At 38.6% G+C, this 23,958-nt stretch overlaps 1 protein-coding gene across 3 annotated transcripts in view; it reads right to left on the bottom strand.

Moving 5' to 3' along the window:
* Positions 1-23,958, bottom strand: part of IMPACT (impact RWD domain protein) — a 108,078-nt gene that overhangs the window by 7,062 nt on the left and 77,058 nt on the right. For all 3 annotated transcript variants that reach the window (XM_053714985.1, XM_053714987.1, XM_053714986.1), the window contains 2 exons: positions 8,352-8,425; positions 4,039-4,129 (listed from right to left, as the gene is read on the bottom strand). In XM_053714985.1, the coding sequence (XP_053570960.1) occupies positions 4,039-4,129; positions 8,352-8,425 (165 nt within the window). The remainder of the gene's footprint in view (positions 1-4,038; positions 4,130-8,351; positions 8,426-23,958) is intronic.

Raw genomic sequence — 23,958 nt, 5'->3', positions numbered from 1 at the left:
TATTCTGTACCCTTGTGAAACAATGTTCTGAATCCAAAGACTGTGAATCGAATTGATCCAAACATCTTTGAAAAATCGTAACCTGCCCCCTACCAGCTGTGCTGGAATGAGGGCCGCACCTTCATGCGGATTTAGGAGCTGATTTTGACTTTCGAAAAGGCTTGGATTTATTCCAGACTGGAGAAGGTTTCCAAACGGAAACTGTTCCTTTAGGGGAAGGGTCAGGCTTTTGTTCCTTATTCTGACGAAAGGAACGAAAACGATTAGCAGCCCTATATTTACCTTTAGATTTTTTGTCCTGAGGCAAAAAGGCTCCCTTCCCCCCAGTAACGGTTGAAATTATTGAATCCAACTGTGAACCAAATAATGTATTACCTTGGAAAGAAAGAGAAAGCAATGTTGACTTAGAAGTCATATCTGCATTCCAAGATTTAAGCCATAAAGCTCTTCTAGCTAAAATAGCTAAAGACATATACCTGACATCAACTCTAATGATATAAAAAATGGCATCACAAACAAAGTTATTAGCATGTTGAAGAAGTTTAACAATGCTATAAGCATTATGGTCTGACACTTGTTGCGCTAAAGCCTCCAACCAAAAAGTGGAAGCTGCAGCAACATCAGCCAAAGAAATAGCAGGCCTAAGAAGATTACCTGAACATAAATAAACCTTCCTTAGAAAGGATTTAAGCTTCCTATCTAAAGGATCCTTAAACAAAGTACTATCTGCCGTAGGAATAGTAGTACGTTTAGCAAGAGTAGAGATAGCCCCATCAACTTTGGGGATTTTCTCCCAAAACTCTAATCTGTCAGATGGCAAAGGGTACAATTTTTTAAACCTTGGTGAAGGAGTAAATGAAGTACCCAGACTATTCCATTCCCTAGAAATTACTTCTGAAATAGCATCAGGAACTGGAAAAACTTCTGGAATAACTACATGAGGTTTAAAAACTGAATTTAAACGCTTATTAGTTTTAATATCAAGAGGACTAGACTCCTCCATATCTAATGCAATCAACACTTCTTTAAGTAAAGAACGAATAAACTCCATCTTAAATAAATATGAAGATTTATCAGTGTCAATATCTGAGGCAGAATCTTCTGAACCAGAGAGATCCTCATCAGAAATAGATAAGTCAGAATGATGGCGGTCATTTAAAAATTCATCTGAAATATGAGAAGTTTTAAAAGACCTTTTACGTTTACTGGTAGGAGGAATAACAGACAGAGCCTTCCTAATAGAATTAGAAACAAATTCTCTTACATTAACAGGAACATCCTGAACATTAGATGTTGAAGGAACAACAACAGGTAATGGATTATTACTAATGGAGACATTATCTGCGTTAGAAAGTTTATCATGACAACTAACACAAACTACAGCCGGAGGAACAGTTACCAAAAGTTTACAACAAATGCACTTAGCTTTGGTAGAACCAACATCAGGCAGCGTCTTTCCAGAAGTAGATTCTGATCCAGGGTCAGGTTGTGACATCTTGCAATATGTAATAGAAAAAACAACATATAAAGCAAAATGATCAAATTCCTTAAATGACAGTTTCAGGAATGGGAAAAAATGCAAAACAAACAAGCCTCTAGCAACCAGAAGCAACAAAAAAATGAGACTGAAATAATGTGAAAAAAACTGGCGCCAAGTATGATGCCCACTTTTTTTGACGTCAAGTATGATGCCCACATTTTTTTGGCGCCAAAAACGACGCCCATATTTTTGGCGCAAATAACACACAAAAATGACGCAACCACGTGAAAACTTCCGGCGCCGGAAATAACGAAATTTTGCGTAAAAAAAGGTTGCGCCAAAAATGACGCAATAAATTGAAGCATTTTCTGCCCCCGCGAGCCTAACAGCCCGCAAGGAAAAAAGTCAATTTGAAATTTTCAAGGTAAGAAAAAATATTTATTTATATGCATTTTCCCAAAAAATGAAACTGACAGTCTGAAAGAAGGAATACTGATTATCCTGAATCAAGGCAAATATAAGTTTAAAACATATATTTAGAACTTTACATATAAAGTGCCCAACCATAGCTTTGAGTGTCATAAATAGAAATAAGATTTACTTACCCCAAGACACTCATCTACATATAGTAGATAGCCAAACCAGTACTGAAACGAGAATCAGCAGAGGTAATGGTATATAAGAGTATATCGTCGATCTGAAAAGGGAGGTAGGAGAAGAAATCTCTACGACCGATAACAGAGAACCTATGAAATAGGTCCCCTAGAGGAAGACCATAGTATTCAAATAGGCAATACTCTCTTCAAATCCCTCTGACATTCACTGCACTCTGAGAGGAAAACCGGGCTTCAGCCTGCTGCGAAGCGCATATCAACGTAGAAATCTTGCACAAACTTACTTCACCACCTCCATGGGAGGCAAAGTTTGTAAAACTGAATTGTGGGTGTGGTGAGGGGTGTATTTATAGGCATTTTGAGGTTTGCGAAACTTTGCCCCTCCTGGTAGGAATGTATATCCCATACGTCACTAGCTCATGGACTCTTGCTAATTACATGAAAGAAATGGTAACTTTGTGTCATAATGTACCTGATATAAATATAATTCCCCTTTTGGAAGCAGTCCTTATTAGAGACTAAAAGTCCCAAACGATAGTAGCAAAAGTAAGGTACGGACAAATTTCATAGACCGGTAAATCAGGGTTATCCCTGAGGTTAACGTTCCAGCTAACCTTTAGCGGATGGTGATAACAAAGTTCCTCAATATTCCAGATATTAGCAGTTGTGCCTCGGTATTTTCAGGAATTGTAGACAATCCGGGTATTAGTTTGTGCGCCAAGACTGAATTGGGCGATACCTCACGGTCCAACTACCAATTAGTTCCGATGTTGAGGTCAAAGCCGAGTGTATCAAAAGTAGGAAAACTGATAAACTGGTTTTTGCAGCTCGTTATGTGAGATCCGTTAGGGAAAGCAACTTGGGAAGCTAGTAGATCCTGGGACAGGAATTACGCATATGGAGACTATTTGTTATGACTTTAAATAGCTCGATGTACCTGTCCTACTACCAGTCCTAACCAGATTGATCAGATGGATCTTGATAAAGGCCCAGGCGGCTGAAACGCATTGATTTGCTCACATTGATCACAACTTTCAATCTGGTTAGGACTGGTAGTAGGACAGGTACATCGAGCTATTTAAAGTCATACGAATCCACCTACGATATCTGGATATGAGATCTCTCTCTCTCTAGTGTTTTCTTGTATTTGTTTTTCTCTCCCACATTTCTTCTTTTCTTCTATATCTATTACTGTATATTGATGGATAACTTAATCAAAATATGGTTTCAAAAAAGCTTAAGTAAGCTGCAAATTTATCTATGAAAAACAAAACAGGCATTTATTTCACGTCCTTTTACGTAATCCTCAGAACTGCCTAACTGCAAAGCAGTGTAGCACCATTCCTTAAAGGGCTAAGCACAGGCAAGCTTATCTAGATTGACTGGAATTGTACAAACCTATAACAGAATTTACCTTTAACTTTGTTAATGCCAGTAGGCTAAAACTGTAAACTTTGTTTCGCTGCAATATTTAGAAAAAGCAGATGTAAGAAATTTTATTTCATAATCAGTATATGTAAAAATCCTTCTGTGTGACCAATGTTATTAGCATTCTAACAACGTTTAAAATTAAAGGAACATGAATCCTCAAGTTTTTGTTTCATGATTCAGATAGAGAAAACAATTTAAAACAAATTTCCAATTTACTTCTAATATCAAATTTGCTACATTTTCTTGGTATCTTATGAAGGAGCAGCAATGAACTACTGGAACTAGTTAAATAAATTGGGTGAGACAATGACAAGAGACATATGTGCAGCCAACAATCACCAGCTACCTCCCAGTAGTGCATTGCTGCTCTTCAGTATACCCAAGTATGATTTTCAACAAATGATACCAAAGGAACAAAGTAAAATTAAATAATAGAAGTAAATTAGAAATGGGTTGCCTGTCTGAATCACAAAAGAAACGTGTTGGGTTTCATGTCGCTTTAAACAATCATACCTGCATTAGATGAAGCAAACGTTTTCCTGCTGCAGTTTCACCATCATCTTCACAATCTTGAATAAATGTTTGTCTGTTTTCACAATATATCCTGGAAGAGACTATCATGTTATATGCAACATATGTAGACATTCACCACCTCCTTTATAATAAATATACAAGTTTTCCACTACACCATATAAAACATATTTCAAATCCTCTTAATTTCCCATCATAATCTTTAAGTCTCATTTCTAAATACACGAGAATAACAATTTGTGCAAAATAAAACTTTGATGATAACACAAAAAGACAGATTTTGTATGTTATGTGCAGGAGACCTTATTGAAATAATTCAACTGTAGAAGCTGGGAGGTTAGGTTTCCAATAAACTGAGCAAATACATAGTACTTATTTCATTTTAGGCAAGAAATTTAGTTGTTGTTTTTTTTTGTTTACTTAGTCCAGAATATGATTTGTCATTAAAGGATAAAACAGCATATAAAAGATATGTGGGAAAGACCAAATATATATAACATTTTTTTTATACAATTAGGATAAGCCAGAACCCCACAATTTCACAGTTCATGCAACCATCAACTGAAGCTGCTAATTCCCAAACCTGTGAAATAGCAGCAAAACAAGGTCTATACGTCTGTACATCTGAATCATTTTCTTATGCACCACAAGTGTGCTGCAAAGTGTATAAATATAGTTGTATATTAGTCTCAATGTCATGTATATAACACCAAATATGTTGCATGCAAATTGCTTCTCAATTCCAGTCCTAATAGGCCAGATTTACAGGATTACCTTCGGTGAGAGCAGGTTAATAGCCATGTTTACTAATCAGCTGAAAATTGTACCTGTGCTCTAGTCTGAAAATCGGGCCTATTAGTGTGCACTGAAGACTGAAATTCAGAAGCACTGCAAATTAGATACACAAACATATATATGTTGTATGATTTATAGTGCATACGTTAGATACACAAACATATATATGTTGTATGATTTATAGTGCATACGTTAGATACACAAACATATATATGTTGTATGATTTATAGTGCATAAGTTAGATAAACAAACATAACTGTCGTATGAGTTATAGTGCATAACTTAGAATAGGTGTGGGGAGCAGGGAAAATGGCTAGTGGTAAAAACAGCAACAAGAAATCCTCAGCATACAACACCACAAAGGTTTTTCTAATAGCATGCGCTACCTTTGCTCAGTCCTATAAAAACTATAACAGAAAGCCGCCTCTTATTAAGTGCAGCATTTTCAAAATGTATATCAAGAGATTATTCACAATTCATTGCTATGCCACATTTACCAGTATGATTCAGCCAAAAGCCCTCAATGCATTGAATTTGATTTAATTTTCACTGTCCAGATTTCATTGGGAAACTAAAACTGACCTTCCATGAATGGAAAGAGGTGGAATTCAACCATCAGGGGCGCGATCCGATATGCAGCGTAGTTTGTGGCGCAAGCGAGGGAACCCCCGCCTCCCGCAGTTTCAGCTCGCAACTCAAGCTATCCTATATACGGCGCCGTCAGAAGCTAAAGTGCCGTAAGTCTGACAAACCAGCGATGTCCAGAAATCTGCGTAAGTACAAATTTCTGGAGTCGCCAGTGACTTACGGCACTTTAGAAACTGCCGGCGCCTACAAAACCTGATTAACGTCTAAATCTCCCGTACTGTCTAACACGCCTCCCCCAAGTAAGCCCGACACGTCTAACCCTCTATCCGCTATCCCCCCTCACTATCCTAACAATAAAAAATGTATTAACCCCTAAACCGCCGCTCCCGGACCCCGCTGCCACCTAATAGTTATTAACCCCTAAACCGCCGCTCCCGGACCCCGCCGCCAGCTATATTAAATCTATAACCCCTTAAAGTGAGCCCTAACACCGCCGCCATCTATGTTACCTACCCCCTAATGTGAGCTCCTACCCCACCGCCAGCTATATTAAACTATATTAACCAATATCTAATCCCCCTACCCTGCCGCCACCTATATTATCTATATTAACCCCTAATCTAATCCCCCTAAAATAATTATCTCTATTACCAGCCCTTAAAAGGGCCTTTTGCTGGGCTTTGCCCACAGCTCTTTTGCCATATAACCTGCCCTCCCTACACCGCCGCCACCTATATTAATAGTATTAATCCCTAATGTAAGCCCCTTACACCGCCGCCATCTATATTAAAATTATTAACCCCTAATTTAATCTACCTACCCCGCCGCCAGCTATATTATCTATTTTAACCCTAAGTATATTATAGATAATATAGTTATTACATTATATATATTAACTATATTAACCCTAATTATATTAGGGTTAATATAGTTAATATAGTATTTATATTAACTATATTAACTCTATCTAACCCTAACACTCCTAACTAAATTCTTATTAAATAAATCTAATTCATATAATAAACTAAAATATTCCTATTTAAATCTAAATACTTACCTATAAAATAAACCCTAAGATAGCTACAATATAATTAATAATTACATTGTAGCTATGTTAGGGTTTATATTTATTTTACAGGTAAATTGTTAATTATTTTAACTAGGTATAATAGCTATTAAATAGTTATTAACTATTTAATAGCTACCTAGTTAAAATAATTACCAAATTACCTGTAAAAAAAATCCTAACCTAAGTTACAAATACACCTACACTATCAATAAATTAAATAAACTACAAATATCTATCTAAAAATACAATTAAATAAACTAAACTAAATTACAAAAAAACCCCACTAAATTACAAAAAAAAAAAAGATTACAGCAATTTTAAACTAATTACACCTATTCTAAGCCCCCTAATAAAATAATAAAGCCCCCCAAAATAAAAAATTCCCTACCCTATTCAAAATTATAAAATACCCAGCTCTGTACCAGCCCTTAAAAGGGCTTTTTGCTGGGTATTTACCCCAAGTTAACAGCTCTTTTGCCTGTAAAAAAAAAAAGAACACAACACCCCCCCCCCCCAACATTACAACCCACCACCCACATACCCCTATTCTAAACCCACCCAAACCCCCCTTAAAAAAACCTAACACTACCCCCCTGAAGATCTCCCTACCTTGTCTTCACCCAACCGGGCCGAACTCCTCATCCGATCCAGGCGATGTCTTTATCCAAGCGGCAAAGAAGAAGTCTTCATCCCGGCGATGTCTTTATCCAAGCGGCAGCAAAGTCTTCTTCTATCCGGCGGCATCTTCCATCAAGCGGCATCTTCAATCTTCTTTCTTAGCTCCTCCGACATAGAGCATCCATCCTGGCTGACGACTGAACGACGAATGAGGTACCATTAAATGACGTCATCCAAGATGGCGTCCGTCGAATTCCGATTGGCTGATAGGATTCTATCAGCCAATCGGAATTAAGGTAGGAAAAATCTGATTGGCTGATTGAATCAGCCAATCAGATTGAGCGATTGGTTCAGCCAATCGGACTGAACTTGAATTTGATTGGCTGATTCAATCAGATTTTTCCTACCTTAATTCCGATTGGCTGATATGTGCATTATGTTCCTTCCTTTTTTATCTGTAAAAGGAAAAAAAAATCTTCAGCTGCTCCAAAAAGGTGGAAACAGAAATGATAAGGCTGGTGTTTATTACATAGTAGGAAATCACTGTTGGATTTTTTCCCAGGACGTTTCTAAGTCTTCTTATGGATAAGAGAGTATAGCCCACTGTAAAGTTTACCTTCAAGAGCTGGCATAATGTGGAGGACATCTTTAATGTCTTTAGCTAAAAACATTACAAATAAAAAAAGTACCCTTAAAAGGGACGTTAAGCAATAAATAAATGCTAGATAGAATGATGCTTTCAAAGAAAAGATTAGTCTGAGAATAACATGTAGATGTATTTTTTTAAAGTTTCATTAGTTGTTTAAATAGTGACAAAATAAGTGTAAAGTTTTAGTTTCTATAAAAACAATGGAAGCTGACATGTTGTAACTTAGGTTACCTTCTCTGCTTTGACCAATTAGAGACAGTTATTAAATAGGTCACTAGAGTGTGCAGCCAAAGGCTGTGTGGAATATAACAGTGTTGTTCACTTCCATTTCTAACAGGAACTGAAAAGCAATTTCAGAATGGAATTACAGGACAAGGGGAAAAAATAAATAATGAAAGTATATTGCAGAGCTTTTTAATATATACGATTTATCATTTTATATTACATCTCAAAGTGTTTAATGTCCCTTTAAATATAACACACAATTTCTCAGCTGTTCCTCATACTCATGTTGAAAACAACAACATAGGTTAAATATAGACACAGCTAGTTAAAAATGTGTCGTAAACAACTTACCTATATGCATAAATATTGTGCGTTGCAGCAGCAATTTTCTTATTCTCATATAGCTTATTTAGAACCATTTTAACCTACAACAAAAGAGAAAATAAACATCCTTGTTTTAGTCTTACACCATGATATTAAACACAATTTAGTGTGAAACCTAAGAACATGTCACAATCAACAACAAGGAAAAAAGAATTTATGCTTACCTGATAAATTACTTTCTCCAACGGTGTGTCCGGTCCACGGCGTCATCCTTACTTGTGGGATATCTCTTCCCCAACAGGAAATGGCAAAGAGTCCCAGCTGGCCATATAGTCCCTCCTAGGCTCCGCCCACCCCAGTCATTCGACCGACAGACAGGAGGAAATATATATAGGAGAAACCATATGGTACCGTGGTGACTGTAGTTAGAGAAAATAATTCATCAGACCTGATTAAAAAACCAGGACGGGCCGTGGACCGGACACACCGTTGGAGAAAGTAATTTATCAGGTAAGCATAAATTCTGTTTTCTCTAACATTGGTGTGTCCGGTCCACGGCGTCATCCTTACTTGTGGGAACCAATACCAAAGCTTTAGGACACGGATGAAGGGAGGGAGCAAATCAGGTTACCTAAACGGAAGGCACCACAGCTTGCAAAACCTTTCTCCCAAAAATAGCCTCCGAAGAAGCAAAAGTATCAAATTTGTAAAATTTGGCAAAAGTGTGCAGTGAAGACCAAGTCGCTGCCTTACATATCTGGTCAACAGAAGCCTCGTTCTTGAAGGCCCATGTGGAAGCCACAGCCCTAGTGGAGTGAGCTGTGATTCTTTCAGGAGGCTGCCGTCCGGCAGTCTCGAAAGCCAATCGGATGATGCTTTTAAGCCAAAAGGAAAGAGAGGTAGAAGTCGCTTTTTGACCTCTCCTTTTACCAGAATAAACAACAAACAAGGAAGAAGTTTGTCTGAAATCTTTTGTAGCCTCTAAATAGAATTTTAGAGCACGGACTACGTCCAAATTGTGTAACAAACGTTCCTTCTTTGAAACTGGATTCGGACATAAAGAAGGTACAACTATCTCCTGGTTAATATTTTTGTTAGAAACAACCTTAGGAAGAAAACCAGGCTTAGTACGCAAAACCACCTTATCTGCATGGAACACCAGATAGGGCGGAGAACACTGCAGAGCAGATAACTCTGAAACTCTTCTAGCAGAAGAAATTGCAACCAAAAACAAAACTTTCCAAGATAGTAACTTAATATCTATGGAATGTAAAGGTTCAAACGGAACCCCTTGAAGAACTGAAAGAACTAGATTTAGACTCCAGGGAGGAGTCAAAGGTCTGTAAACAGGCTTGATCCTAACCAGAGCCTGAACAAATGCTTGAACATCTGGCACAGCTGCCAGTCTATTGTGTAGTAAGACAGATAAAGCAGAGATCTGTCCCTTTAGAGAACTTGCAGATAATCCTTTCTCCAAACCTTCTTGTAGAAAGGAGAGAATCTTAGGAATTTTTATCTTATTCCATGGGAATCCTTTGGATTCACACCAACAGATATATCTTTTCCATATTTTATGGTAAATCTTTCTAGTTACCGGTTTTCTGGCCTGAACCAGAGTATCTATCACAGAATCTGAAAACCCACGCTTCGATAGAATCAAGCGTTCAATCTCCAAGCCGTCAGCTGGAGGGAGACCAGATTTGGATGTTCGAATGGACCCTGAACAAGAAGGTCCTGTCTCAAAGGTAGCTTCCATGGTGGAACCGATGACATATTCACCAGGTCTGCATACCAAGTCCTGCGTGGCCACGCAGGAGCTATCAAGATCACCGAGGCCCTCTCTTGATTGATCCTGGCTACCAGCCTGGGAATGAGAGGAAACGGTGGAAATACATAAGCTAGGTTGAAGGTCCAAGGTGCTACTAGTACATCTACTAGAGTCGCCTTGGGATCCCTGGATCTGGACCCGTAGCAAGGAACCTTGAAGTTCTGACGAGACGCCATCAGATCCATTTCTGGAATGCCCCATAATTGGGTTATTTGGGCAAAGATCTCCGGGTGGAGTTCCCACTCCCCCGGATGGAATGTCTGACAACTCAGAAAATCCGCCTCCCAGTTTTCCACACCTGGGATGTGGATCGCAGACAGGTGGCAGGAGTGATCCTCCGCCCATTGAATTATTTTGGTCACTTCTTTCATCGCCAGGGAACTCCTTGTTCCCCCCTGATGATTGATATACGCAACGGCATGTTGTCTGATTGGAACCTTATGAATCTGGCCTTTGCTAGTTGAGGCCAAGCCCTGAGAGCATTGAATATCGCTCTCAGTTCCAGAATGTTTATCGGGAGAAGAGACTCTTCCCGAGACCATAGACCCTGAGCTTTCAGGGATTCCCAGACCGCGCCCCAGCCCACTAGACTGGCGTCGGTCGTGACAATGACCCACTCTGGTCTGCGGAAGCTCATTCCCTGGGACAGATGGTCCAGGGTCAGCCACCAACGGAGTGAATCTCTGGTCTTCTGATCTACTTGAATCATTGGAGACAAGTCTGTATAATCCCCATTCCACTGTTTGAGCATGCACAGTTGTAATGGTCTTAGATGAATTTGTGCAAAAGGAACTATGTCCATTGCTGCAACCATCAACCCTACTACTTCCATGCACTGCGCTATGGAAGGACGAGGAACAGAATGAAGAGCTTGACAAGAGCTTAGAAGTTTTGATTTTCTGACCTCTGTCAGAAAAATCCTCATTTCTAAGGAATCTATTATTGTTCCCAAGAAGGGAACTCTTGTCGACGGAGACAGAGAACTTTTTTCTATGTTCACCTTCCATCCGTGTGATCTGAGAAAGGCCAGAACGATGTCTGTATGAGCCTTTGCTTTTGACAGGGACGACGCTTGTATTAGAATGTCGTCCAAGTAAGGTACTACTGCAATGCCCCTCGGTCTTAGAACCGCTAGAAGGGACCCTAGCACCTTTGTGAAAATCCTTGGAGCAGTGGCTAACCCGAATGGGAGGGCCACAAACTGGTAATGCTTGTCCAGAAAAGCGAACCTTAGGAACTGATGATGTTCTTTGTGGATAGGAATATGTAGGTACGCATCCTTTAGATCCACGGTAGTCATAAATTGACTTTCCTGGATAGTGGATAGAATCGTTCGAATGGTTTCCATCTTGAACGATGGTACCCTGAGAAATTTGTTTAGGATCTTCAAATCCAAAATTGGTCTGAAAGTTCCCTCTTTTTTGGGAACTACGAACAGATTGGAATAAAATCCCATTCCTTGTTCCTTTATTGGAACTGGGTGTATCACTCCCATCTTTAACAGGTCTTCTACACAATGTAAGAATGCCTGTCTATTTATTTGGTTTGAGGATAAGTGAGACATGTGGAACCTTCCCCTTGGGGGTAGTTCCTTGAATTCCAGGAGATAACCTTGAGAAACTATTTCTAGCGCCCAGGGATCCTGAACATCTCTTGCCCAAGCCTGAGCAAAGAGAGAGAGTCTGCCCCCCACTAGATCCGGTCCCGGATCGGGGGCTACTCCTTCATGCTGTTTTGTTAGCAGCGGCAGGCTTCTTGGCCTGCTTACCCTTGTTCCAGCCTTGCATCGGTTTCCAGGCTGGTTTGGGTTGTGAGGCATTACAGTCCGTTCCTGAAATTGCGAAAGGAACGAAAATTAGACTTATTTTTAGCCTTGAAAGACCTATCTTGTGGAAGGGCGTGGCCCTTTCCCCCAGTGATGTCTGAAATAATCTCTTTCAATTCTGGTCCAAATAGAGTTTTACCTTTGAAAGGGATGTTAAGCAATTTTGTCTTGGATGACACATCCGCTGACCAAGACTTTAGCCAAAGCGTTCTGCGCGCCACGATAGCAAACCCTGAATTTTTCGCCGCTAACCTAGCTAATTGCAAAGCGGCATCTAAAATAAAAGAGTTAGCCAATTTAAGTGCGTGAACTCTGTCCATAACCTCCTCATATGGAGTCTCTCTACAGAGCGACTTTTCTAGTTCCTCGAACCAGAACCACGCTGCTGTAGTGACAGGAACAATGCACGAAATGGGTTGTAGAAGGTAACCTTGCTGTACAAAAATCTTTTTAAGCAAACCTTCCAATTTTTTATCCATAGGATCTTTGAAAGCACAACTATCTTCGATAGGAATAGTAGTGCGTTTGTTTAGAGTAGAAACTGCCCCCTCGACCTTAGGGACTGTCTGCCATAAGTCCTTTCTGGGGTCGACCATAGGAAATAATTTCTTAAATATAGGGGGGGGGAACAAAAGGTATGCCGGGCTTTTCCCACTCCTTATTTACTATGTCCGCCACCCGCTTGGGTATAGGAAAAGCGTTGGGGTGCACCGGAACCTCTAGGAACTTGTCCATCTTGCATAATTTCTCTGGAATGACCAAGTTGTCACAATCATCCAGAGTAGATAACACCTCCTTAAGCAGTGCGCGGAGATGTTCTAATTTAAATTTAAATGTCACAACATCAGGTTCAGCTTGTTGAGAAATTTTTCCTGAATCTGAAATTTCTCCATCTGACAAAACCTCCCTCATGGCCCCTTCAGATTGGTGTGAGGGTATGACAGAACAATTATCATCAGCGCCCTCCTGCTCTTCAGTGTTTAAAACAGAGCAATCACGCTTTCTCTGATAAGTAGGCATTTTGGATAAAATATTTGCTATGGAGTTATCCATTACAGCCGTTAATTGTTGCATGGTAATAAGTATTGGCGCACTAGATGTACTAGGGGCCTCCTGCGTGGGCAAAACTGGTGTAGACACAGTAGGAGATGATGTAGTATCATGTTTACTCCCCTCATCTGAGGAATCATCTTGGGCAATTTCATTATCTGTGGCAGTACTGTCCTTACTTTGTTTGGACGCTATGGCACAATTATCACATACATTTAAATGGGGAGACACATTGGCTTTCATACATATAGAACATAGCTTATCTGAAGGTACAGACATGTTAAACAGGCTTAAAGTTGTCAACAAAGCACAAAAAACATTTTAAAACAAAACCGTTACTGTCTCTTTAAATTTTAAACAGAAAACACTTTATTACTGAATATGTGAAAAAGTATGAAGGAATTGTTCAAAAATTACCAAAATTTCACCACAGTGTCTTAAAGCATTAGTAGTATTGCACGCCAAATTTCAGAGCTTTAACCCTTAAAATAACGGAACCGGAGCCGTTGATAAATTTAACCCCTATACAGTCCCAGCTATAGTCTTTGCTGAGACCCAACCAAGCCCAGAGGGGAATACGATACCAATTGACGCCTTCTAGAAGCTTTTCCAGCAATTTTTAGATCTTCACACATGCATCTGCATGCCCTGCTCTCAAAAAAACAACTGCGCAGTAATGGCGCGAAAATGAGGCACAGTCTACAACTAGGAAGGCCCCCTGACTGGAAAAGGTGTCTAACATAGTGCCTGCCGTTTAATAAACGTTCCCCAAGTTTATAAATGCAAATTGTCAGCATAAATATGAATAAAATGCCCAAATAAAGCAATCGATTTAGCCCATAAAAATGTCTACCAGTTTTTTAGCCCATAATAAGCCCTTTATTCTGTTTGTTTGACTAAGAAAATGGCTTACCGGTCCCCATGAGGGGAAATGACAGCCTTCCAGCATTACATCGTCTTGTTAGAAATATGGCTAGTCATACCTTAAGCAGAAAAGTCTGCTAACTGCTTCCCCCAACTGAAGTTACTTCATCTCAACAGTCCTATGTGGAAACAGCAATCGATTTTAGTTACTGTCTGCTAAAATCATCTTCCTCTCACAAACAGAAATCTTCATCCTTTTCTGTTTCAGAGTAAATAGTACATACCAGCACTATTTTAAAATAACAAACACTTGATAGAAGAATAAAAACTACATTTAAACACCAAAAAACTCTTAACCATCTCCGTGGAGATGTTGCCTGTGCAACGGCAAAGAGAATGACTGGGGTGGGCGGAGCCTAGGAGGGACTATATGGCCAGCTTTGCTGGGACTCTTTGCCATTTCCTGTTGGGGAAGAGATATCCCACAAGTAAGGATGACGCCGTGGACCGGACACACCAATGTTGGAGAAAAGAACAGCAAGATACTATGTTGTTTCAGGCTAGAGGAAGTTAAACAGGAACTATGGTAGGACATTTATGTTATTTTAGGGGATTCTTTATTTAATGCAAGGCTTTTTGTGCGTCCTTAAGTTGTGAGGGTAGCGTTAGGGGTATTATTGTGGGATGGGTCACATAGGGAGTCATTTTGGATATTAAGTAAGTAATGTGGTGTGTGTGGGGGTAATTTCAAGGGTGCCTTCTTTTTTATAGGGTATTGAATGGGATAAGGTAATTTAGTGGGCATTGTATTGTCTCTTGTGATTGGCTAACTAGATGTGTTCAGCTAGCTGCCTTCAAAAGATAACAAGAGAATGAAGCAAAATGTGATAATAAAAATACATTGGAAAGTTGTTTAAAATTGTATGTTCTATCAGAGCCATGAAAGAAAATTATGGGGTTTCTGTTCCTTTAAGCGTTGCACTCTCATTTGTATTTTAATACATTTAAACTTTTATCTAACAGTGATTTTACACATTCTGATTATGCTTCAGAAAGAGGGAGGGACAGGGCAGTTCCCTGGGCTGAACAGGAGAGTTCCCAGAGTATATCTGAAGCTCTCTCACAAGTCTTGTAAACATTTCTAAGCATTTTAAACAAGCTGGTCTCGTTTATTTGTCTTGCTAGCTGTATGCTGGTGAAGTTTGCTCAAAATTCACAATACACTTATTTTAATTAACAGAAAAGTAATATATATTAAAATTATAGACACAAGTTAAACATTTCAGTTTAATTTGGAATTGGTGCAAAAGGAGCCTGTATATCAGCCCCAGGGGTTTTCCAGTTACATTCTCTCTCCCATGTAAAATTTTGTATCCCAGAGAACTTCATTACGTTCTAAGGAAGGCATCTTGCAACTCTGGTATTTTCATGTTCCTCCACTTTTCTTAGAAAATTCAGTCAGTTCTGCCCCTGTGAAGTCAGCACTATATTCTCTATCCAATCTAGAGAAAGTTTGATTATCTGGCCCATAGAAAGTAACGACGCTCTCTGGGAAACAGAAGCTGACAGTTTTTCAGTTTTAAAGACATGCAAAGTGCAATGTGATTTGTAAAATATACACATACATATACAAAGTATGAGCCTAATTTGTTAAAGTTACACAGAAACTGTGAAGGTATAATAAGAATTTGTGAAATCACAATCCTAAATACACTGCTGTATACAAAATAAAATACAAAATAGAAAGTGCAAAGCTTGAAATGTTATAAAATTTTATCTAAAGTGTACATTGAAATAAAATAGAAAGCACAAAGTGTAAATGCAGCAGAATATTCATGTCATGCAGTGTTATAATGCACTGGGCTTGTCTCTTCTTCACATACAGAAATGCAGGGAACGCCCCTTGGAGAAGTAAAGCAAAATCTGCCTTTTGAAAAGTTCACTAGGGATCTTGCAGTGCTGGAGGATCATTTTAGAATATCTCACCTGAGCAGAGAGGTTTTGAATATCAGGGCCTAAGTGAGGCCCAGGGAAGCTAGTTGGGTTGGATACGTTAGTATTAATCACATTTGAAGGATGGGACATTATTAGTGTCAACTGCAATTCAGAGTGGGTAGCTTTTACAAAATAACTGTAATTAGGATGTTGATTCGCAGTTAGGGTTAATTGTGATGGGTCCATGTCATCAATTTTGCGCATTTACACAGTGTAATAAATGTAAGTATTGTGCATGTGCACTTTCATTTAAATTTGCATATACATCTGCAGGATATTTTGTAAGTAGCTTACTAGGGCTGTCACTGGTGATGACTGATAAGGTAAATGAGAGGTTACAGTTCATGCTCTGTGTGATGTGACATGGTTTCATGTACTAATTCCTGAAAGCCCTTTAATGCTTTAAATGCTTATTTCATTGTTTCTCTTGTACATCCAATGAGATTTACAGATAAAATGCATTCAACTATTGCACATTTCACAAATAAGCATTTATTTTGGTAATTTTCAGCAGTGCTGAACTTTTTAACTTTTAAATGGTCAGTAGTAAAACAAAATCAAAGCAAGAGCAAAAACATAATTTATGTAAGAACTTACCTGATAAATTCATTTCTTTCATATTAACAAGAGTCCATGAGCTAGTGACGTATGGGATATACATTCCTACCAGGAGGGGCAAAGTTTCCCAAACCTTAAAATGCCTATAAATACACCCCTCACCACACCCACAAATCAGTTTAACGAATAGCCAAGAAGTGGGGTGATAAGAAAAAAAGTGCGAAGCATATAAAATAAGGAATTGGAATAATTGTGCTTTATACAAAAAAATCATAACCACCCCAAAAAAGGGTGGGCCTCATGGACTCTTGTTAATATGAAAGAAATGAATTTATCAGGTAAGTTCTTACATAAATTATGTTTTCTTTCATGTAATTAACAAGAGTCCATGAGCTAGTGACGTATGGGATAATGACTACCCAAGATGTGGATCTTTCCACACAAGAGTCACTAGAGAGGGAGGGATAAAATAAAGACAGCCAATTCCTGCTGAAAATAATCCACACCCAAAATAAAGTTTAACAAAAAACATAAGCAGAAGATTCAAACTGAAACCGCTGCCTGAAGAACTTTTCTACCAAAACTGCTTCAGAAGAAGAAAATACATCAAAATGGTAGAATTTAGTAAAAGTATGCAAAGAGGACCAAGTTGCTGCTTTGCAGATCTGGTCAACCGAAGCTTCATTCCTAAACGCCCAGGAAGTAGATACTGACCTAGTAGAATGAGCTGTAATTCTCTGAGGCGGAATTTTACCCGACTCAACATAGGCAAGATGAATTAAAGATTTCAACCAAGATGCCAAAGAAATGGCAGAAGCTTTCTGGCCTTTCCTAGAACCGGAAAAGATAACAAATAGACTAGAAGTCTTACAGAAAGATTTCGTAGCTTCAACATAATATTTCAAAGCTCTAACAACATCCAAAGAATGCAACGATTTCTCCTTAGAATTCTTAGGATTAGGACATAATGAAGGAACCACAATTTCTCTACTAATGTTGTTGGAATTCACAACTTTAGGTAAAAAATTCAAAAGAAGTTCGCAACACCGCCTTATCCTGATGAAGAATCAGAAAAGGAGACTCATAAGAAAGAGCAGATAATTCAGAAACTCTTCTGGCAGAAGAGATGGCCAAAAGGAACAAAACTTTCCAAGAAAGTAATTAATATCCAATGAATGCATAGGTTCAAATGGAGGAGCTTGAAGAGCCCCCAGAACCAAATTCAAACTCCAAGGAGGAGAAATTGACTTAATGATAGGCTTTATACAAACCAAAGCTTGTACAAAACAATGAATATCAGGAAGAATAGCAATCTTTCTGTGAAAAAGAACAGAAAGAGCAGAGATTTGACCTTTCAAGGAACTTGCGGACAAACCCTTATCTAAACCATCCTGAAGAAATTGTAATATTCTCGGTATTCTAAAAGAATGCCAAGAAAAATGATGAGAAAGACACCAAAAAATATAAGTCTTCCAGACTCTATAATATATCTCTCTGGATACAGATGTACGAGCCTATAACATAGTATTAATCATAGAGTCAGAGAAACCTCTTTGACCAAGAATCAAGCGTTCAATCTCCATACCTTTAAATTTAAGGATTTCAGATCCTGATGGAAAAAAGGACCTTGAGACAAAAGGTCTGGTCTTAACGGAAGAGTCCACGGTTGGCAAGAGGCCATCCGGACAAGATCCGCATACCAAAACCTGTGAGGCCATGCCGGAGCTACCAGCAGAACAAACGAGCATTCCTTCAGAATCTTGGAGATTACTCTTGGAAGAAGAACTAGAGGCGGAAAGATATAGGCAGGATGATACTTCCAAGGAAGTAAAAATGCATCCACTGCCTCCGCCTGAGGATCCCGGGATCTGGACAGATACCTGGGAAGTTTCTTGTTTAGATGAGAAGCCATCAGAACTATTTCTGGAAGTTCCCACATTTGAACAATCTGAAGAAATACCTCTGGGTGAAGAGACCATTCGCCCGGATGCAACGTTTGGCGACTGAGATAATCCGCTTTCCAATTGTCCATACCTGGGATATAAACCGCAGAGATTAGACAGGAGCTGGATTCCGCCCAAACCAAAATTCGAGATACTTCTTTCATAGCCAGAGGACTGTGAGTCCCTCCTTGATGATTGATGTATGCCACAGTTGTGACAATGTCTTATCTGAAAACAATGAACAACTCTCTCTTCAGAAGGGGCCAAGACTGAAGAGCTCTGAAAATTGCACGGGGTTCCAAAATATTGATCGGAAATCTCACCTCCTGAGATTCCCAAACCCCTTGTGCCGTCAGATACCCCCACACAGCTCCCCAACCTGTAAGACTCGTATCTGTTGAGATTATAGTCCAGGTCGGAAGAACAAAGAAGCCCCCTGAACTAAACGATGGTGATCTGTCCACCATGTCAGAGAGTGTCGTAAAATCGGTTTAAAGATATTAATTTGAGATATCTTTGAGTAATCCCTGCACCATTGGTTCAGCATACAGAGCTGAAGAGGTCGCATGTGAAAACGAGCAAAGGAGATCGCATCTGATGCGGCAGTCCTAAGATCCAACATTTCCATGCATAAGGCTACCAAAGGGAATGATTGTGACTGAAGGTTTTGACAAGCTGATATCAATGTTAAACTTCTCTTGTCTGACAAGGACAGAGTCATAGACACTGAATTTATCTAGAAACCTAAAAAGGTTACCCTTGTCTGAGGAATCAATAAACTGATTGGTAAATTGATCCTCCAACCATGAACTTGAAGAAACAACACAAGTCGATTCGTATGAGATTCTTCGAAAATGAGAAGACTGAGCAAGTACCAAGATATCGTCCAAATAAGGAAATACCAAAACCCTATTCTCTGATTACAGAAAGAAGGGCACCGAGAACCTTTGAAAAAAATTCTTGGAACTGAGGCTAGGCCAAATAGTAGAGCCACAAAACTGGTAATGCTTGTCTAAAAAGAGAATCTCAGACACTAAAAGTGATCTGGATGAATCGGAATATGCAGATACACATCCTGTAAATCTATTGTAGACATATAATGCCCTTGCTAAACAAAAGGCAGGATAGTCCTACAGTAACCATCTTGAATGTTGGTATCCTAACATAACGATTCAATAATGATAGATCCAGAACTGGTCTGAAGGAATTGACCTTCTTTGGTACAATGAAGAGATAAAATAAAACCCCAGCCCCTGTTCCAGAACTGGAACTGGCATAAATACTCCAGCCAACTCTAGATCTGAAACACATTTCAGAAATGCTGAGCCTTGCTGTGTCAATTGGGACACGGGAAAGAAAAGAATCTCTTAGCAGGAGGCCTTAACTTGAAGCCAATTCTGTACCTTTCTGAAACAATGTTTCTGAAACCAGAGATTAAGAACGGAATTGATCCAAATTTCTTTGAAGAAAACGTAATCTGCCCCATACCAGCTGAGCTGGAATAAGGGCCGCACCTTCATAGGTACTTAGGAGCTGGCTATAGGTTTCTATAAGGCTTGGATATATTCCAAACTGGAAATAGTTTCCAAACTGATACCGCTCCTGAGGATGAAGGATCAGGCTTTTGTTCCTTGTTGTGAGGAAAGGAACGAAATGATTATTTACCCTGGAAAGAAAGGGAAAGCAAAGTTGACTTAGAAGACATGTCAGCATTCCAAGTTTAATCCATAAAGCTTTTCTAGCTAAAATAGCTAGAGACATATACCTGACATCAACTCTAATGATATCAAAAGATGGTATCACCAATAAAATTATTAGCATGTTATAGAATAATAATAATGCTATAAAATTATGATCTGTTACTTGTTGCGCTAAAGCTTCTAACCAAAAAAGTTGAAGCTGCAGCAACATCCGCTAAAAATATAGCAGGTCTAAGAAGATTACCTGAACATAAGTAAGCTTTTCTTAGAAAGGATTCAATTTTCCTATCTAAAGGATCCTTAAATGAAGTACTATCTGCCATAGGAATAGTAGTACATTAGCAGGAGTAGAGACAGCCCCATAACCTTAGGGATTTTTGTCCCAACAAACTCTAATCTGTCAGATGGCACAGGATATAATTTGCTTAAACGTCTAGAAGGAGTAAATAAATTACCCAAATTATTCCATTCCCTGGAAATTACTTCAGAAATAGCATCAGGGAGATAAAACACTTCTGGAATAACTACAGGAGATTTAAAAACCTTATTTAAACGTTTACATTTAGTATCAAGAGGACCAGAATCCTCTATTTCTAATGCAAATAACACTTCTTTAAGTAAAGAACGACTAAATTCCATCTTGAACAAATACAAAGATTTATCAGCATCAACCTCTGAGACAGAAACCTCTGAACCAGAAGAACCATTATCAGTATCAGAATGATGATGTTCATTTAAAAATTCATCTGAAAAAAAGAGAAATTTTAAAAGACTTTTATGTATACTAGAAGGAGAAATAACAGACATAGCCTTCTTAATGGATTTAAAAAATAAAATCTCTTATGTTATCAGGAACACTCTGAAAATTAGATGTTGACGGACAGCAACAGGTAATGTAACAGTACTAAAGGAAATTTTATCTGCATTAATAAGTTTGACATGACATGCAATACAAATAACAGCTGGAGAAACAGATACCAAAAGTTTATAGCAGACTTAGCTTGGTAGCTCCAGCACTGTGCAGTGATTTTCCTGTAGTAACTTCTGACTCAGTTGCAACGTGGAACATCTTGCAATATGTAAAAGAAAAAAACAACATATAAAGCAAAATTGATCAAATTCCTTAAATGACAGTTTCAGGAATGGGAAAAAAATGCCAGTGAACAAGCTTCTAGCAACCAGAAGCAATAAATAATGAGACTTAAATAATGTGGAGACAAAAATGACGCCCATATTTTTTAGCGCCAAAAAAGACGCCCACATTATTTGGCGCCTAAATGCTTTTGGCGCCAAAAATGACGCCACATCCGGAACGCCGACATCTTTGACGCAAAATAACGTAAAAAAATGACGCAACTTCCGGCGACACGTATGACGCCGGAAACGGAAAAGAATTTTTGCGCCAAAAAAGTCCGCGCCAAGAATGACGCAATAAAATGAAGCATTTTCAGCCCCCGCGAGCCTAACAGCCCACAGGGAAAAAAGTCAAATTTTTGAGGTAAGAAAAAATATGATAATTCAATGCATAATCCCAAATATGAAACTGACTGTCTGGAAATAAGGAAAGTTGAACATTCTGAGTCAAGGCAAATAAATGTTTGAATACATATATTTAGAACTTTATAAATAAAGTGCCCAACCATAGCTTAGAGTGTCACAGAAAATAAGACTTACTTACCCCAGGACACTCATCTACATGTTTGTAGAAAGCCAAACCAGTACTGAAACGAGAATCAGTAGAGGAAATGGTAAATATAAGAGTATATCGTCGATCTGAAAAGGGAGGTAAGAGATGAATCTCTACGACCGATAACAGAGAACCTTATGAAATAGACCCCGTAGAAGGAGATCACTGCATTCAATAGGCAATACTCTCTTCACATCCCTCTGACATTCACTGCACGCTGAGAGGAAAACCGGGCTCCAACTTGCTGCGGAGCGCATATCAACGTAGAATCTAGCACAAACTTACTTCACCACCTCCCTTGGAGGCAAAGTTTGTAAAAACTGATTTGTGGGTGTGGTGAGGAGTGTATTTATAGGCATTTTAAGGTTTGGGAAACTTTGCCCCTCCTGGTAGGAATGTATATCCCATACGTCACTAGCTCATGGACTCTTGTTAATTACATGAAAGAAATGTTGATACATTTATTTTACAGGTAGAGAGACTATCTGCCTGATTCTCTAAAGGCAACATTTAGCTTGTGAAGGAAAGACACTTGCATTAAGATATTCTAAAAAAAAAGATTCAGGCACTATTATAATTTATATACTGCAATCATTTGTAGGGAATACACTTTGAATTATTAGAATGCACTGCCAAGTACTGAAATAAATAACTCTCTTTTCTGTTTGGAAAAGTAATTAATGGTGGTTTGTTAATTGTAGGATAAGACAATGCAATGTTGGCTTTACTTGAAGGTCTAAGTTAGTGGTTAGTACCTGTCATATTCTAGATGCTAAGGGCTCCATGTACTAAGCAGTCAGCGAGCTACCCGCAACAAATCTCGCGTCAAAATTCGCAAACTGATATGTACAAAGCCGTCAATTATGTTAAAACTCGCATCTTTAAAATTGCGAGCGTACTTATCCGCCAAACCTCGCTACCGCTCCATTTTTCACTGTAATTAGACACATTTGACCACCAACTCGCCAAAAACGAATGTACTAAAAAATCTATTTGTCCGCTCGCTACAATTTCCGCTCCCACCTCGTTATTTTTGCCTCGCCACCTTTTAGGTGGCGGGCAAGGTACAAAACAATAGGAAAGTCAATCTAGACGCCAGTCTAGACATATATAAAAGGTAGTAATATCAGCATTGTACTTACAGCATAACTGGCGTCTAATTTGTCTCTCATTTCCATGTATATAAATTGCGCCCAATTTGTCGACTGTAATTAAAGAGTAATCTATATTTTAAATTTGTATTGTATAGTTGTCAATCTTTATAATTATTTTTATATTAATATTTATATATTATCAGATCCAGATGAAGCCATATCCAAATTGTAAATAAATATTACAAAAATAACGCTCTGTTATCACTCTTCAAAAAATTTTGAACAATAATAAAGTTGTTTAGATAAGTTGAACTTTTATAGGAGCAAAATTCTATTCCCGTGACTACTATGATGTTCGTGACACCTTGCATGTCACGTGTTAATAATTGGCCAGACAATTCAACTGAAAGTTAAGTACATCAGTTTAGTCGCGGCGAGCGAGGCGTCAAATTTATCAACAATCCGCAACTGCTCGCGGCGGGCTAGACTTGTCTATTTATTGGGGGAATATTAGTACATAGCGACAGCGGACACCATTTCGCCCGCGGCGAGTAACGGCGAGTTTATCCGCGTCTACAATGACGGATGAATTGACGGCTTAGTACATGGAGCCCTAAGAAAGGAAATATGAAGTGTTTAAAAGAAAAAGTTTTGTCAGTCTCAGATGTTTTATGTAGGGGTTTTTTAAAGTGATACAATTTGAAAACTTATATATAAAAGGTAGAAAAATGTTTAATTATGCATAAAAAAAACAACAACTTTGAAGTGCATTTCATTACAGTATTTAATTTGCTTGTTTTTACTGTAATTCAACTCTGACATCTGTAGTGTTGCCATTCCCCCAGAGGCTGAAATGCATTCTGTCGACACTTCTACATGCTGCACAATGATTTGTCAATTATAAGGCTACAGTAGTGTGTGTGTGTGTGTGTGAGTGTGTGGGGGGGGGGTTAGTTCAGATAGGAAAATCATTTTTTATGCACAAACAGTATGAGATCAATATAATCCAAACATCTATAGATTCATATTTGCAATAATATTTTTTTTACATAAAAGTCAATAAGAAAGTACTGTCAATACTCAGAAAAAT

The sequence above is a fragment of the Bombina bombina genome, chromosome 5 (assembly GCF_027579735.1).
Source record: "Bombina bombina isolate aBomBom1 chromosome 5, aBomBom1.pri, whole genome shotgun sequence".
Lineage (NCBI taxonomy): Eukaryota > Metazoa > Chordata > Amphibia > Anura > Bombinatoridae > Bombina > Bombina bombina.
The sequence above is the reverse complement of the archived record's forward strand: the minus strand, read 5'-3'. Positions and strand labels throughout refer to the sequence as shown.